The sequence below is a fragment of the Podarcis melisellensis genome (assembly GCF_964234715.1).
Source record: "Podarcis melisellensis genome assembly, chromosome: 2".
NCBI lineage: Eukaryota > Metazoa > Chordata > Lepidosauria > Squamata > Lacertidae > Podarcis > Podarcis melisellensis.
Window position 1 is genome coordinate 17,581,702 of NC_138529.1, and position 17,267 is coordinate 17,598,968.

The 17,267-nt window shown below is 43.9% G+C and overlaps 1 protein-coding gene across 1 annotated transcript in view; it reads left to right on the forward strand.

Moving 5' to 3' along the window:
- Window positions 1-17,267, forward strand: part of TOM1L1 (target of myb1 like 1 membrane trafficking protein) — a 54,455-nt gene that overhangs the window by 16,674 nt on the left and 20,514 nt on the right. Inside the window, exons 4-5 of the mRNA XM_081898656.1 lie at window positions 12,335-12,484; window positions 16,991-17,110. Of these exons, the coding sequence (XP_081754782.1) occupies window positions 12,335-12,484; window positions 16,991-17,110 (270 nt within the window). The remainder of the gene's footprint in view (window positions 1-12,334; window positions 12,485-16,990; window positions 17,111-17,267) is intronic.

Sequence of the window (17,267 nt, forward strand, 5' to 3'; positions counted from 1 at the left end):
TTATGAGGAACGCTTGATGGAGCTGGGTATGTTTAGCCTGGAAAAGAGGAGATACGATAACCATCTCCAGATATCTCAAAGGGCTATCACATGGAAGAGGGAACAAGCTTGTTTTCTCCTGCTCTGGAGGGTAGGTCTCGAACCAAGGTCTTCAAGTGATAAGAAAGGAGATTCTGACTGAACATATATGGAAAAGCTTTTTGACAGTAAGAGCTGTTTGATGGTGGAACAGTCTCCCTCAGGAGGTTCTGGACTTTCCTTTCTTGGAGTTTTAAAGCAGAGGTTGGACGGCCAACTGTCATGGATGCTTTTGCTGAGATTCCTGCATTGCAGGGGGTTGGACTAGATGACCCTTGGGTCCCTTCCAACTCTTACAATTCTATGTTGCCTTCGGTTCCATGATTAAAAAAAGGCAGGATTCTGCCTGGACACTGAGATCCAGCGCCGAGGACCTTCTGGCGGTTCCCTCGCTGCGAGAAGCCAAGTTACAGGGAACCAGGCAGAGGGCCTTCTCAGTAGTGGCACCCGCCCTGTGGAACGCCCTCCCACCAGATGTCAAAGAGAAAAACAACTACAGTGGTACCTCGGGTTAAGAACTTAATCCGTTCTGGAGGTCTGTTCTTAACCTGAAACTGTTCTTAACCTGAGGTACCACTTTAGCTAATGGGGCTTCCCACTGCTGGCATGCCGCCGCTGTGCGATTTCTGTTCTCATCCTGAAGCAAAGTTCTTAACCCGAGGTACTATTTCTGCATTAGCGGAGTCTGTAATCTGAAGCTTCTGTAACCTGAAGGTACCACTGTACCAAACTTTTAGAAGACATCTGAAGGCAGCCCTGTTTAGGGAAGCTTTTAATGTTTAATAGACTACTGCATTTTATTACAGTGGTGCCCCGCAAGACGAACGCCTCGCAAGACGAAAAACCCGCTAGACGAAAGGGTTTTCCGTTTTGGAGGCGCTTCGTAAAACGAATTCCCCTATGGGGTTGCTTCGCAAGACGAAAAAAATCTTGCGTCCCCCCGCGGGTTTCTTTCGCTTTTTTTGCCCTTTTCCTAAGCCGCTAAGCCGCTTATCAGCTGTTCCGCTGATAAGCCGCTTAACAGCTGATCGCTGGAAGCCGCTTGACAGCTGTAGCGCTAATCCACTAAGCTGTCAATGGGCTTGCTTCGCTAGACGAAAAAACCGCTAGACGAAGAGAATCGCGGAACGGATTCTTTTCGTCTTGCGAGGCACCACTGTATTTTGTTGGAAGCCGCCCAGAATGGCTGAGGAAATCCAGCCAGAAGGGCGGGGTATAAATTATTATTATTATTATTATTATTATTATTATTATTATTATTAAATAAAATACAAAGAAAGAAGAAGAAAAAACAAGTTCAGAAAGCCTGATGCTGTGCCCTAGCCCAGAATCCACATTATCACCTTAGCTTTCGGTTGTGTGGAATATAAAAACCAATATAGGTGTAAACAGGATATGTCTGTTAGCCTTCCGGGAGAGTAGACAGTTCTCCTGTGTATTCTGTGCTTAAGCACCTTCTACAGCATAGGCTGATTGTCATCATGCATGACTGCGATTGCATATTCTGAGTTGCTTCCTGTATCTTGTTGCGCAAGGCCATTAGCCGCAGAGGTGAGCAGGTAAATTAGGTTGATAGGTGAGCGACTTTGGCCAGGCATCAGCTAGGTTGCCCTGGGGCTGACACCCTGGGTTGGGGATAGATCAAAAGTTGCTGGAATACTTGTTTCCGGCAAGCACCCCCCCCCCGCCCCGCTCCTTCGCAACCCTGAGTCACACAGTATTGCATACTTTGGTTCCTTGGTGTGTGTGTTTGCCAAGCAGAAACAGCTCAGGTTTCCACTTGGCATGCAGGTTTTGTGTCAGATTTTTCATTTCATTTCTGTTTACCATCCCTGGGAGCTGAGCGTTCTCTGTTCCAGTCAGTCGGAAAAGCTGTGATAACAGGACACCAGGCTTTGAGGTGTTTTATCTATTAATTCGTTCTGCAAACTTAAGGTTTCTCCGCCGTTCAAGGTTTTTTGTTGCTGTTGTGGGGAGAGGCGTCGCCATGCATATGTTCCTGTTGTTACAGGAGTTGCAGATAACATACCTGACCTACTGCAAATGGATTCCGTTTGCTTATGGTAAAGAATATTGGCAGCTAACACAAACGGCTAGAAGTATTTTCTTCTCCTGCTCTGCTCCAAGCTTTTTTATTTGTGGATCTGTCAAAGCCAGGAATCTGGAGGCCAGCTGAAAACATAGGATGAAGTCTGAGGAGATACCATATTTTTCACTCTATAGGACGCACTTTTCCCCCCTCCAAAAATGAAGGGGAAATGTGTGTGCTTCCTATGGAGCGAATGCAGGCTGTCTTGGCTTCTTTGCTCTTTGGGGCTGGGGGGGATAAGTTTTTTTCTTTATTTCCCCCCCTAAAAACTAGGTGCGCCCTATGGTCTGGTGTGCCCTATGGATCAAAAAATACGGTAGTTCTGTGGTGGAACAAAGCCCAGCAAAGGCAAACTGAGGAAGGAAAGTGCAGAGCGATTTGCCAACCAAATGTTTCAGTGCTCACCTGACCTGGAGGGGTTCCAACCAGGTTGGGGGAAGGTTAGGCTGCAAGCCAGATGAGGGTGCCCTTGGGAGAGAAAACATAAAATGCTCAGTATTTTACAGGTCTCCCAAGCTGTCTGACGGGTTGCAGCCTCTATGCCCAGAAGTAAAGAATGGAAGTTTTATAGCCCTGTAGGGTCTGATCTGCCTTTAGGCAAGGCTGTTGGTGGTGAAACTTGATGAGAAATTGTAATGCATATCTCTTCCTACACTGCACGATGTGTGCAAGAAAAGCAGACCGGTGTCAGAATCCATGTGGAAATTCTGTTCCTGTATGAATATATAATAATGATAATTAATAAAAATAATCATCATATTTCATTTATATGCCGCCCATCTGGCTGGGTTTCCCCAGCCACTCTGGGCTGCTTCCAAGACATAAAATCATAATAAAACATCAAACACTAATTGTAACAATCTGATCCAATGTAAAAGTCACAATAACTTTAAAATAAACAATTTATATGAAACAAAGCAACATTCAACAATCCATCAGAATTTAATAGTAAATGGTAAAATTAAACATCAGCAAGTTCAGCAACAATAAAGAATTACCAGTAACAGTGAATCACAATGCATAAAATAAAACATACAAAACCATGTAAAAGAGTCAAATTGAGAAACAAAGAAGCACAGCTTATAAAGTATATACAGTGGAACCTTGGTTCTCGAACGCCTTGGTACTCAAACATTTTGGCTCCCGAACGCTGAAAACTCAGAAATAAGTGTTCCTGTTTCCGAACGTTTTCCAGAAGCTGAACATCCAATGCGGCTGTCGGCTGTTGCTTCCGGGGTGCCTGCACCAATCGGAAGCCACACTTTGGTTTTCAAATGTTTCGGAAGTTGAACGGACTTCCGGAACGGATTATGTTTGAGAACCAAGGTACCACTGCATATATATCCCTGAACTGCTCTATTCTCTGCTGCTGCTCTCAAAGTCATAGTCTGGGAAAGGCTAGTTGGGGCAAGGCAGGTGGAAAAGCCATTGCCTTATCAGGAACAGAAAGTCTCTCTCCACTGCCCAGTGGTTAAAACAATGAAAGGGTCTTCTCTGTAGTGGTTCCTGGCACCTACTGGAACCACCGTGGTCTTTTTCCTTGAAATAAAAGGCAGTGTAACTGTAACAAAAATGAATAAGTACAGTGGTACCTCTGGTTAAGAACTTAATTCATTCCGGAGGTCCGTTCTTAACCTGAAACTGTTCTTAACCTGAAGCACCACTTTAGCTTGTGCCACCACCGCACAATTTCTGTTCTCATCCTGAAGCAAAGTTCTTAACCTGAGGTAATATTTCTGGGTTAGCGGAGTCTGTAACCTGAAGCGTATGTAACCCGAGGTACCACTGTAGTAGTTTTAGGCTGTGTTAGAAACTCGGATATATAAGTTAGGTGCCAAATGGTGCCTTAAATCTAGGTTACGGTCACCACAATGGAATATCTATTCACCAGGGGGTTGTTGTAGATGACCCTCAGGGTCCAGTTCAATGCCAGGGGCGGAGGAAGGGGGGTGCTATGGGGGCGGGCTGCCCTGGGTGTCACCACTGGTATATACCTTATTTATATACCTTATATATAGCAAAGGGAAGTCTATAGCAATTAGGTGTATTTTAATCTAGTCCATTATGTAATAGGTTTATGTTAAAAAATGAATATGGATTTTGAATTTGATGTTTGTAATTCTTTTTCGGTTTTGGAATAAAGTTTTTTAAAAAAGGAAATGGCATTAACTATGCACAAAGGCAGAGGTTTTTAAACTGTGGGCACCAACCTGGCACCCAGAAATCTCCGTGTAGTTGAACCCGTGCCAGTAGCAAAATTAGCCAAGCACCTGGAGAATGTCAAACACTGGATGTATGTGCAGATAGCTTAATATGTATACATTTAGGAAACCGCTTCTTGGATGGGGTTTTAGAGTTCCCAAGGTCCAGGATCTGTTTTATACAGTATAGATGCAAGAGCTACTCAGTCGAGAAATATCTCTTTTAGACAACGTAAGAAGGAATACACAGGGGACACAGGTGGCGCTGTGGGTTAAAGCCTCAGCGCCTAGGACTTGCTGATCGAAAGGTCGGCGGTTCGAATCCCTGCTGCGGGGTGCGCTCCCGCTGCTCGGTCCCAGCGCCTGCCAACCTAGCAGTTCGAAAGCACCTCCGGGTGCAAGTAGATAAATAGGGACCGCTTACCAGCGGGAAGGTAAACGGCGTTTCCGTGTGCGGCTCTGGCTCGCCAGAGCAGCGATGTTACACTGGCCATGTGACCCGGAAGTGTCTCCGGACAGCGCTGGCCCCTGGCCTCTTAAGTGAGATGGGCGCACAACCCCAGAGTCTGTCAAGACTGGCCCGTATGGGCAGGGGTACCTTTACCTTTACCTTTAAGAAGGAATACAGCTTTTAGGCCACAAGGCAGCTGCTTAATAGTTAACCTCGTTTCGTATTAATCGACTCTGGGTGTGTCAAACCTGTTTTTATGAGAAGCTCCTGGTTTCGTGTGTCGATAAAACAACCTGCCAGGTTTACAGGAGCCTTAATAGTTCCCTGGACTTTGGCCAGTGGGGTTTGTGTGACATCTGCATGGTGGAAATGCAAGAGCTAATTGAAGGGTCAGGGAACAGCTGGTCTTCACGAAGAAGATCTGCAGGAGTTCATCATCTGCCCACACAGACCTGATTTCAGAGATCCGGGTATCAGTACTGTTGCGACTTTCCCAAGAGACATTGTACAATCTCCATAATTACTGACTAGTAGGCCCGGCAGAATTACCAGGGCTTTCTGTTGTAGAACATGGGTGGGATAGCAGATTAAGTCACCTTGTAAATCCCACAAATGCATTCCACTCTGGGGAACAGCTGCATATAAAGTGGGGCCCATAACTGCAAGTCTAGGTGTGGGGAAAACATCTTTCAGTTAGCCACACACACTACCCTCTTTTTAATGAGCAGAAGTTTATAGACTCTAAGCCTGCTTCATTTTCCCCACATTGAAATGGATGGGGTTTAAGTTTTTAACCTTTAGAAGACATCTGAAGCTTTTGCAGGTTTCATATACAGTGGAACCTTGGTTTTTGATCGTTTCGGAAGTCAAACATTCCGGCTTTTGAATGCCCCAAACCCAGAAGTAACTGCTTCGGTTTTTGAACGATTTTCGGAAGCCGAATATGCCACTTGGCTGCCATTTTGAGTTTTTGGTTTTCTAATTTTTTGGAAGGGATTATTTTCAAAAACTGAGGTTCCACTGTATTAGTATGTTTCTATATATGTTGGAAGCCAACCAGAGTGGCTGGGTCAATGCAGTCAGATGAGCAGGGTACAAATAATAATGATGATGATGATGATAATAATAATAATAATAATAATAATAATAATAATAATAATAATAATAAATAATTTTGCTTGATTTGTTAAGCTTAGCCCTACTCTTGGTCCATTAGGCAGGAATGGGATAGGTCATATGTCTGAAACCTTGTTCTCTCTCATCTTTATATGTGTTTATGTGTTCATTTAAAAACTCCCCGCACATCAGCTCTGTATATTGTCTTTTCTGTACGCTGGACCTCCTGTATTTACTGTGAAATACTAATTAGAAAAGGGGGTGGCACAGTACAGTTGGCCAATAGAAGAGCATATCCCTAGGAAGCTGTAGAATTGACTCCTTTGGTGAAACCTGTAAACAGACCTCAGGGTTCAGGGTCTACCAGAGTTGTGCAGATCCTTTTCGCTCCTACCTTAGTGCAGATTGTTAGACCGCGGTAGCCCAGGAGGCTGCTTCTAGCGTCTGCAAATCTTGATGGTGCAACCTTAATTTCCTTTTGCAATTTGACCTGCGGGCAAAATGCTCTTTGCTGAATGTTTGCCGTGTTTCCCAAGGTTTCAGCAACTGGGTTGCACATTTAAAGACACTGTTTCCTTCCCATAAACTCCATCCCTCTAAACCCCTGCCTTGCCTGGGGCACAGAAACTGCACCATTTTTTTTTAAAAAAAGAACTGTGCAAGGTGTTGCTGAAAGAACCTTTATGGTGCTAAAGAAAATAGGGGTTTATTTATTTATTTATTTTAAAGACTGGTGGTTGCAACCCAGCAAACAAGTGCTGTAACTTTGGAATAAATGACTCAGTTTGCTATTCGGTCATCAGTGGCAGGAGTGGGGGGTAGGGACTAGTGGGCCTCCGCCGAATGTACTTGGATTCGAACTCACAACACCACTGACCATCGGCCATGATGGCAGTTGAATCTCACTTTGACGCTGGTCTTCTGTTGCACCTGGCAACAGCAAACTAGCTTAGGAGACTGCACAGCAGTCTGTGTGGCACACACAGCTTTGACTGCTCCCCTCCCCTCAGTATTTGCCACCCGAGGCACCTGCCCCCTTGCTCAGGGGACCTTTTCTTCACAAAGCCATTCAGTGTGTAGGACAGTACAGTAACTTGAATGTGTAATTCACATTATACCTGAAGGAGCGTCTCCACCCCCATCATTCAGCCTGGACACTGAAGTCCAGCTCCGAGGGCCTTCTGACGATTCCCTCACTGCGAGAAGTGAGGCTACAGAGAACCAGGCAGAGGGCCTTCTTGGTAGTGGCGCTCGCCTTGTGGAACGCCCTCCCATCAGATGTCAAGGAAATAAACAACTATCTGACTTTTAGAAGACATCTGAAGGCAGTCCTGTTTAGGGAAGTTTTGTTGTGTTTTTAATATTCTGCTGGGAGCTGCTCAGAGTGGCTGGGGAAACCCAGCCAGTTGGGTGAGGTATAATTAATTAATTAATTAATTATTCCCATGCTTTCATCCTCACATCAAAATGATCTATCCGAAGACCAGGTTTATGGTGCTGGTGTGACCTCTGAAGCCCTTCTCTGAGGAACTAGCTCTTCATCCGTATCCCATGGCAGCCTCCATACACACTTGAAAATAACTTCTTGTTTATTGTACATCTGGGGGTTATGATTGCTGAGAGCCTTCTGATCCCTGTTCGAAATTAGCCAGGCACCAGGTGCATTGTGCAAGTAGATAAATAGGTACCACTCCGGCGGGAAGGTAAACGGCGTTTCCGTGCGCTGCTCTGGTTCGCCAGAAACAGCTTAGTCATGCTGGCCACATGACCCGGCTCCCTCAGCCAATAAAGCTGTACGCCGGCTCCCTCAGCCAATAAAGCGAGATGAGCGCCACAACCCCAGAGTCGGTCACAACTGGACCTAATGGTCAGGGGTCCCTTTACCTTTTTATCAGCCACTTGAGACCAAGTGGAGGTGCCTGAGTGGCAGGATGGTGCCTGACATCTCCACCATCTGGGGATCATTGAATCTTGACTGTTTTCACACACTAATACCACATCCTGTAGAATTCTGTTATATTTTATCTGCATAATCAAAATGAATTTCAGGAACCAAATTGCTTTTTTTCCCGTGCAGCCTGAGCAGGAGCAGTGAACAACATTATAGTTAATTGTTGTCGCTTGTTTTCACTTCCCCCATCCAACTGCCCTGTTCACAGTTGTGAATAATATTCTCACATTATGAATGATCCATCTCACCATTAAGAAAAAGAGGTTGGAATAGGCCAATATATATGCGGACTGTCCCTGGATCAAGCGACTTTTCTTCTTTAAGTCCTCAAAGTTCTTAACCGAGCTCAAGGTTGTCATCTGAACTAGCCAGATGTTTAATAGAGAATCAGTCACAGTCAATCCATCATTTGAAATATAAGACTTTAGCGCCGTCTTGCCCCCAAATGGCAACTAGACATTCTGTTTTGATGACTGTAATCTTGGAATGAGGAGTCATTTGGCAGCTAGCTTATATACCTGAGTTTCTAGAGGAGAGGTAAAGGTAAAGGGACCCCTGACGGTTAAGTCCAGTCGCAGACAATTCTGGGGTTGCGGCGCTCATCTAACTTTATTGGCCGAGGGAGCCAGTGTACAGCTTCCGGGTCATGTGGCCAGCATGACTAAGCCACTTCTGGCGAACCAGTGCAGCACACGGAAACGTCGTTTACCTTCCCGCCAGAGTGGTACCTATTTATCTACTTGCACTTTGTTTGTTTTTTAAAATGATATTTTATTAAGTTTTAAGAATAACAACAAACAGAAAAAGGAAAAAACACATACACAAAAATATAAAGTTATAGAATACAAAAAGTACAAAAAATTAACTTAGAAAAAAAGAAAAAAGAAAACACCAAAAAAGGGGAAAAAAGGCACATTGACGTGCTTTCGAACTGCTAGGTTGGCAGGAGCTGGGACCAAGCAACGGGAGCTCACCCCGTTGCGGGGATTCGAATTGCCGACCTTCCGAACGGCAAGCCCAAGGCTCAGTGGTTTAGACGACAGCGCCACCCGCGTCCCCCAGAGGAGGGGTAGCCAATATGAAGCTGTCTAGATGTTGTTGGACTATAGTGCTGTTATCCTTGTCATGCTGGTTGGGGCTGAGGAGAGCTGTGGTCCAACAAGTGGAGGTCTTTACATAGAAATGAGCTGTCGGATAATTACGCTTGTGGGGTCCCCACATTTTGGATCCATCCTGCAGCTTTCTCTGCGTGATGGGCATACCAATCCTGGCTTTAAAAATGCAAACGAGTGTAGTTAGCTTTCAGAAGGCTTCTTCCGCAGCATGCTGCTGATCTGCTCACTCCTTATAAAAGAGCTTCCATTCCAGGAAGAAGGCCTCTGCTATTAGGCAGCCAGCCAGCTTCCGAAAACGTCGTTGAATGTGCTTGATGAACGTTTACATTTTCCGTGAATTTAACAGTGGCTCCAACTCGGTTGAAGACCTAATTGCAGTCCTGTTCAGCAATCAAAATAATTGTTCCTGTTGGAAGTAACTTTCACCAGTTAGTTCACAAATGGGACACACGGACACATACACACACACACACAACTCCATTCAGATGCTTTGCCTAGTTGATATACCTCATTGAAATCAATGACAGGGTTGCACCGATCTAATTGAGTTCAAGATCTGGCCCATTAACTGCATTAGCTCTCCTCAAAATCAGAGCTTAGCTGTTTAGCCCTCGCTTGTCTAGGGAAAAGGCACTAATCGGAGTTTTGTTCTTAATTCCTTCGCATAATTTAAATAAGACTGTCTTAAGTGCGCAAGATCTCTTTGAAGCACTCTCTGCAGGCAATGGGGTGAGCTGATTAACATGTCTTTCATGCACTTTCAGTATACCCCGCTCCCCATTTCCCCCCTCTTTTTTTAAAAAAAGTGGAAGTTCTGTATCCTGTGAGTGGTGTTTTCTCCTGCCATCCTTGCACATTTCTTTTCCCAAGAGCCTGCTTACACTGAGGGGAAGCTGCTTTTTAAAACAGTTTTAAAAATGCTTTTTTCAGTTAAGCCTAGGTTAACTTAGTTAGCAGTTAACTTAGAAGAGAAGACTCCCTGGAAAAGACCCTGATGTTGGGAAAGATGGAGGGCACAAGGAGAAGGGGACGGCAGAGGATGAGATGGTTGGACAGTGTTCTTGAAGCTACCAGCATGAGTTTGACCAAACTGCGGGAGGCAGTGGAGGACAGGAGTGCCTGGTCCATGGGGTCACGAAGAGTCGGACATGACTAAACAACTAAACAACAACAAAAAATAGTTGTTAAAATTCTGTTTTCAGTTAAGCCTAAGTGGTTGGCATGTGCCCAATGCTCCTATAGCTCAAGCTTTTACTACAGTGAATCCACTTTGAAATATTTATTGGCACTTCAATGTAGATGTAGATCACTCTCTTTGTGTTTCTGTTTGTCCTAGCTTTGCAAAATAATAATAATAATAATAATAATTATTATTATTATTATTATTATTTATTATTATTTGTACCCCGCCCATCTGGCTGGGTTTCCCCAGCCACTCTGGGCGGCTTCCAACAAAGATGAAAGATACACTAAAATATTGTAATATTGGTACTAGATTTGGGCAACTGCCATAACTGAAGAATCGGAATGATCACTATTCAGCTAGGCTGCTAAATTTGACAGCTCTCAGGCCCCTTGCACCACACTGCATATTTAAAGCCACATCCAACCACATTAAACAGTAATAACTTCGCCCCAAGAATCTTCACTTGGTCACAAAATGATTTTAAACCAACTTCAGACCAACATGTTCCACAACATTTTTTATGGCTGCAAATTTAAAGCTCAAACATTAACTATATTTTTTAAACCCTTACAAACACACACACTTAAATATACAACTAATTTTTAAAAAGAAAATAATTAAGATGAAAATCATTTCACCTTTGTGTTTGATTTCAAGCCAGATAACCTACCCTTTTAAAGGGTATATTTTTAAAATAATTTTACAAAAATGTCTATTTAATAATACAACACCTTTGAATGCCTTCAGTAGCCATTATTTAAGGACAATCATCATATGCTCCAACTGCCATTTGAAGCCAGTAGTCCAAGCTCCTAAAAATTACGAAGTTGTATAAATTCTCCCCGCCTTTTAGGAAACCATGTTCACTTTCTTTCCAGGAAACAGGGCTGTCAGCAAAGCCATGAACAATGAGAGATATCCAGTGAGCCAACTTTGGTTCTTCAAAATAGGAACATATTTGTTCAAACAAATGAGTTATCTTCTCTGGAAGTATAAAACCAGGTGCAAAATGCGCCTGACACCTGGCAAATTGCGAATGCTGCCCTCACAGAACTACAATTCCCAGAATTCCCTGGGAAAGGTGATTGGCTCTTAAAGCACCCTGGGTACTGTAAGTCTGTGACAGGACTGGGGTGTCTGCTCTCTCAGCACCCTTAATGAAAGGACAGCTCCTATGAGTCTTCGGGGAGAGTCATTATCATTGAAAGTGGTGTGAAACAGCTTTAAATGTGTGGTACAGATGGGACCAGGATCAAAGGCCTGATGTGTAATAATAATAATAATAATAATAATAATAATAATAATATATTATTTATACCCGCCCATCTGGATGGGTTTCCCCAGCCACTCTGGATGGCTCCCAACAGAATATTAATAATAATACAGTGGTATCTCGGGATGCAAACGGGATCCGTTCCAGATCCCATTTGCATCCTGAAGCAAACGCAACCCATGTCCACGCGGGTCGTGTTTCACTGCTTCCGTGCATGCGCATGACGTCATTTTTACTGTCTGCACATGCGCATGCGGTGAAACCCAGAAGTAACGTGCTCCGTTACCTCTGGGTCGCCGCAGAGCGCAACCCGAAAATATTTAACTTGAAGCACATTTATCCCTGGGTATGGCTGTAATTTAAAAGCAATAAATCATGAAACATTAAAAACTTCCCTAAACAGGGCCGCCTTCAGATGTCTTCTAAAAGTCAAATAGTTGTTTATCTCCTTGGCATCAAATGTGAGGGCGTTCCACAGGGAGGGCGCCACTACCAAGAAGGGCCTCTGCCTGGTTCCCTGTAGCCTCACTTCTCGCAGTGAGGGAACCGCCAGAAGGCCCTCAGAGCTGGACCTCAGCTTCCGGGCTGAAAGATGGGGATGGAGACGCTCCTTCAGGTATACTGGACCGAGGCCGTTTAGGGCTTTAAAGGTCAGCACCAACACTTCGAATTGTGCTCGGAAACATACTGGGAGCCAATGTAGGTCTTTCAGGACAGGTGCTATGTGGTCTTGGCAGTCACTCGCTGACACCAGTCTAGCTGCCGCTTTCTGGATTAGTTGTAGTTTCCGGGTCACCTTCAAAGGTAGCCTCACGTAGAGCGCATTGCAATAATGGTCATGATGGGGAGAATCTCTCTCTCTTTCTCTTTGCAGCTCCTTGACATGTGCATGCAGAACTGTGGCCCGAGCTTCCAGGCTCTGGTTGTGAGAAGGGATTTCTGCAAAGACAGACTCGTGAAGCTGCTGAACCCAAGGTTCAACCTCCCTGTTGATATGCAGGAGAAAATCCTGACCTTTATCATGGTAAGTGCTTCTTTTCTATCTCCCATTTTTCCAGTGTTGCCAGGGTAGTAAATGGTTCATGAGAGCTGTACTGTGAAGTGCAGACTCTGCTACTTCGCCTTCCTTTTTATCTTAAGCCATGGTTGGAAAGCAGTGAAGCTATAGAGAAAGTTGGGCAAGAAGATAGCTGGCTATCAGCCTTGCTTTTAAGCCATTCCTTTGTTGTCCTGTCAAGTTCCTTGGCTGCTGCTATTGAGAAAAAGGAGGGCTTTTGCATAGTGTTAGCTCTGTTCTCAGTGTCTCTATTAAAAAAGCAAACAAAAGAATTGCCATCCTGCCAGTCATCCAACAAAAAGTTGAATGTCTTTGCTTTGTGTGGGTGGGAAAGCGAGAGTTTGTTTACACCACCAGTTAGCTTGAAATCACAAACCGGTGAACTCGTTTCTGCCCTCGACTTGATCAGCTTCAAACCTGTTTGCATCCTGTAGCGGGGCAGCCAGCCTGACTTATCTCCCAGGAATTTTTCCTTTTCCCAGGGATTTTTCCTTTTCCTTTTTAATAATTTGTTTTATTCAGTTTTGAAAACTTAAAACACTAACTACAAATTCAATTCAGTGATACCATGGTTCTCAAACTTAATCTGTTCCGGAAGTCTGTTCCAAAACCAAAGCACGCTTTCCCATAGAAAATAATGGAAAACAAATTAATCCATTCCAGACTTTTAAAAGGAACCCCTAAAACAGCAATCTAACATGAATTTTACTATCTAACGAGATCGTTAATGCATAAAATTAAAGCATTAATCAATGTACTATAAAATAAATAAGACAGTATTGTAGATGATGAAAATTAGAATTAAAATTATTTTTTCTGACCCGCACGGATGATAGTCATTGATTGAATGGGGGGAGGTCGCTTTTATCCATTTCCACAGTCACACAATCAATCAATTAGTCGTCGAACTGGGTTCCACACGGTCACAAAAACAGATTAACCAAAAAAGCCTCAAAAACAAAAACTCAAAAAGCGCCAAACTTAATCCGTTCTTGAAGTCTGTTTGACTTCTGAATTGTTCGAAAATCGAGGCGCAGCTTCTGATTGGTGCAGGTGTCCCAGACACCTGACAGCCACATCAGACACTCGGATTCTGAGAAACGTTCGAAAACTGGAACACTCACTTCCGGGTTTTCGGCATTTTGCAACCAAGGCGTTTGAGAACTCAAGGTACTACTATACGTTTCTCTTACAAAATGAACAAGGTGATTTTCCATCCTTACCTCTGTGGTGTTTTTATTTCCACCAATATTCTGCTGCATTACATGTCAAAGTACAGTCGTACCTCGGCTCCCAAATGCCTTGGGAGTCAAACATTCCGGCTCCCGAACGATTGGAAACTGGAAGTGAGTTTTCGGGTTTTTGAACATTCTTTTGGAAGCCAGGTGTCTGATGGTGTTTCCGCAGCTTCCAGTTTGCTGCAGGAGCTTCCTGCAGCCAATCTGAAGCTGCGCTTTGTTTTTTGAATGTTTTGGAAGTTGAACGGACTTCTGGGACAGATTCCTTTCGACTTCTGAGGTACAACTGTATATCTAATACAGTGGTGCCTCGCAAGACGAAATTAATTCGTTCCGCAAGTCTTTTCGTCTTGCGAGTTTTTCGTCTTGCGAAGCACGGTTTCCCATAGGAATGCAATGAAAATCAATCAATGCGTTCCTATGGAAACCGCCTTCAGACCAGGTCCGGGGACAGTCTGTCCCCCGACCTCTTCTGAAGGCCGGCGGGGGGCGAAAGTCTTTGCTTCCCCCCTGCCTGCCTTCCCGGGACAGCGGAGACTTCTCCACTGTCCCGAGGCGATCTTAAAATGCTGGCGGGCAGCAGCGAAGGCTTCGCTGCCGTCCCCCAGCATTTTAAAAGCCCCCGGGACAGCGGAGGAGGGAACCGGCGTACGGCTTCCGGGTCATGTGGCCAGTATGACTAAGCCGCTTCTAAACTACAGGCCAATGAAATTGCGGGCAAGATATGAATTATGATCAGTGGATTGAGAATGAAAATAAATGTAATAGAGGAAATCTATATTAGATATAAACCACAGAGCCTAGGACTTGCTGATCAGAAGGTCAGCGGTTCGAATCCCCGCGACAGGGTGAGCTCCTGTTGCTCGATCCCTGCTCCTGCCAACCTAGCAGTTCTAAAGCACGTCAAAGTGCAAGTAGATAAATAGGTACCGCTCTGGCGGGAAGGTAAACGGCATTTCTGTGCGCTGCTCTGGTTCGCCAGAAGCAGCTTAGTCATGCTGGCCACATGACCCAGAAGCTGTACGCCAGCTCCCTCGGCCAATAAAACGAAAAAAACCCAAATGGCACCAGCCAATCAGCCAAATAATAAAAATTCCTACCAGGCCCCTGCTCCAAAGCAGATGACCCCATGACAGGCATAGCAAGGTCAGCACGAACAAACCCTAAATATAGGGAGGGTGAGCGGGTAATCCGATGTGCGCAGCGAAAAGAGGAAGCTCAACGCTGTGCTCAAGGAATAAATAGCAACCCCACCAATCAAACAATTTTGCAACATCTCTCCAGCAACAATTGGAGGTGCCCTATCAAATTCGTGGCCATTCATACTAAACCCGCCCAGCAACAGGGGATGTCATGGTTGCCCCCACCGCAACACGTGCTCCCCATGAAGGTGAACCCACTTTGTTCAAACAAGACCTGAGAGACACACACTCTTTAGTTTCAGCCCTCCACTAGTTTCTACGGTTTCTTTGCATGCCATCCACCTACTGTAAGTCATACCCGCCTGAGATCCTGTCAAACTAGACAGGCGAATGAGGAATGAGGAAGAGATAGGAGAGTTGCAGAGTAGCAGAGTTGCGCTTTAATGCGTTGTGTCACCTTTCGAAAAACACTGAGAATGGGATGAGTTGAGACCACACCTGTGAATGGATGGGACCAGGTTGTGATATATGGGGGGAGGGAGAGAGCTGAAAGACATGACAGCATTTTCTTTTTTATAGGGTTGCTTTGTGATGCATCTGTCACTGTGCATTCCTACCATTGCTATGCCAACTTTGAAACTATTTATTTCATCGGGTTTCAAACAGGGTGGATTTGATTTAAATCAATTTAAATCACTAGTCAGCAGGACTTGATTTAAATCTCTTTTTTTGACAGAAAGACTCATTCTTGCTGGTATAATCTTAATATTTACAACCAAATGAAGGTTTCATTTTTGGAATAATAAATTTTCAGTTCTATCCAAAATTACTGATTTGGTTATACTATTAGAAATACAGTGGTACCTCTGGTTATGTACTTAATTCGTTCTAGAGGTCCGCTCTTAACCTGAAACTGTTCTTAACCTGAAGCACCACTTTAGCTAATGGGGCCTCCTGCCGCTGCTGTGCTGCCGCCGCATGATTTCTGTTCTCATCCTGAAGCAAAGTTCTTAACCCGAGGTAATATTTCTGGGTTAGTGGAGTCTGTAACCTGAAGCGTATGTAACCTAAAGCGTATGTAACCCAAGGTACCACTGTACATAGACAGATAATTATGAAATTATGGTGAGGTTTAATAAGTTAACTGTTTATAGTTGACAACCTTTCTGCTGCACTTTATTGGAAGGAGAAAAAATAAACATGTCCTTAATAACATTTTAAACAATTTATTTAACTAAAACAATAAAATTATAGCATATGCATCCATGTTTGTTAACTGATGTGGTTCATTTTTTTAAAATAAAAAAAACACACCTTAGACTGAGTTTTAGCACACATGAAAAACTTAAAACAAATCCTTATTTCCTGATAAAATATAACCTTTGGACTATAATGTAACTTAATTAGAAAACTACCTTTCAAAAGATTTTTCCTCCAAAAGCATTTTATTTCAAAAATCCAATGTAATTTTTAAAAACCCCGATTTAAATTTTAAAAATCTGATTTTTAAAAAAATAATTTATTTTTATCCACCCCGGTTTCAAATTCCATTTTGTGCAGAATTGCCTCCCAAATTGCTTCACAGCCGTATGCAATAATGCAACTATAAAACATTTTTAAAGGGGGAGGGAAAACCCACTGCAATTGTTTTTGTCTTATCCCCATTCTGTGAAAGAGAAACTGTGTCGAAGCTTTGACCAATCATATCTGTTTCACTGGATCCGTGACAGACCTTGGCGAATGGATCGTTGGACCAAAATATGCTTTTTGTAAATACAGTCGTACCTTGGAAGTTGAACGGAATCCGTTCTGGAAGTCGAATCGACTTCCAAAAGGTTTGCAAACCAAAGCGCGGCTTCTGATTGGCTGCAGGAAGGATCTGCAGCCAATTGGAAGTTGTGGAACCCACGTCAGACGTTTGGGTTCCAAAGAACATTTGCAAACTGGAACACTCATTTCTGGGTTTGTGGTGTTCAGGAGCCAAGGTATGACTGTATTGGCAGTTGTGGGGATATATGTGTGTGTGGAAACCTTAATTCTGTTTCAACAGCTTTTCTCTCCTCCCCCCCTTTTTTAAAAATACTTTTAAAAAGACTTGGGCCCGAGGATTTCAAGGAGGTGTGGATATCAGTGATGTCAAGGAGGTGTACTTGGAGCTGCTTAAGAAAGGGGTCGAGTTTCCATCCTTGGGAAGCAACAATGGGACCAAGAAGGTAGGAATGCTCTTGTGGCACTTCCCCGATTGGAAACAGGATATTATCCTTGCAAAATCTGCATGTGTGGCAGAGTTGTGCCGGTTAATTAAAAAACAATAATGCACATTTGACAGAGTGATTTCCATGCTTAGGAAACCAGTCATACGTTTCTGCC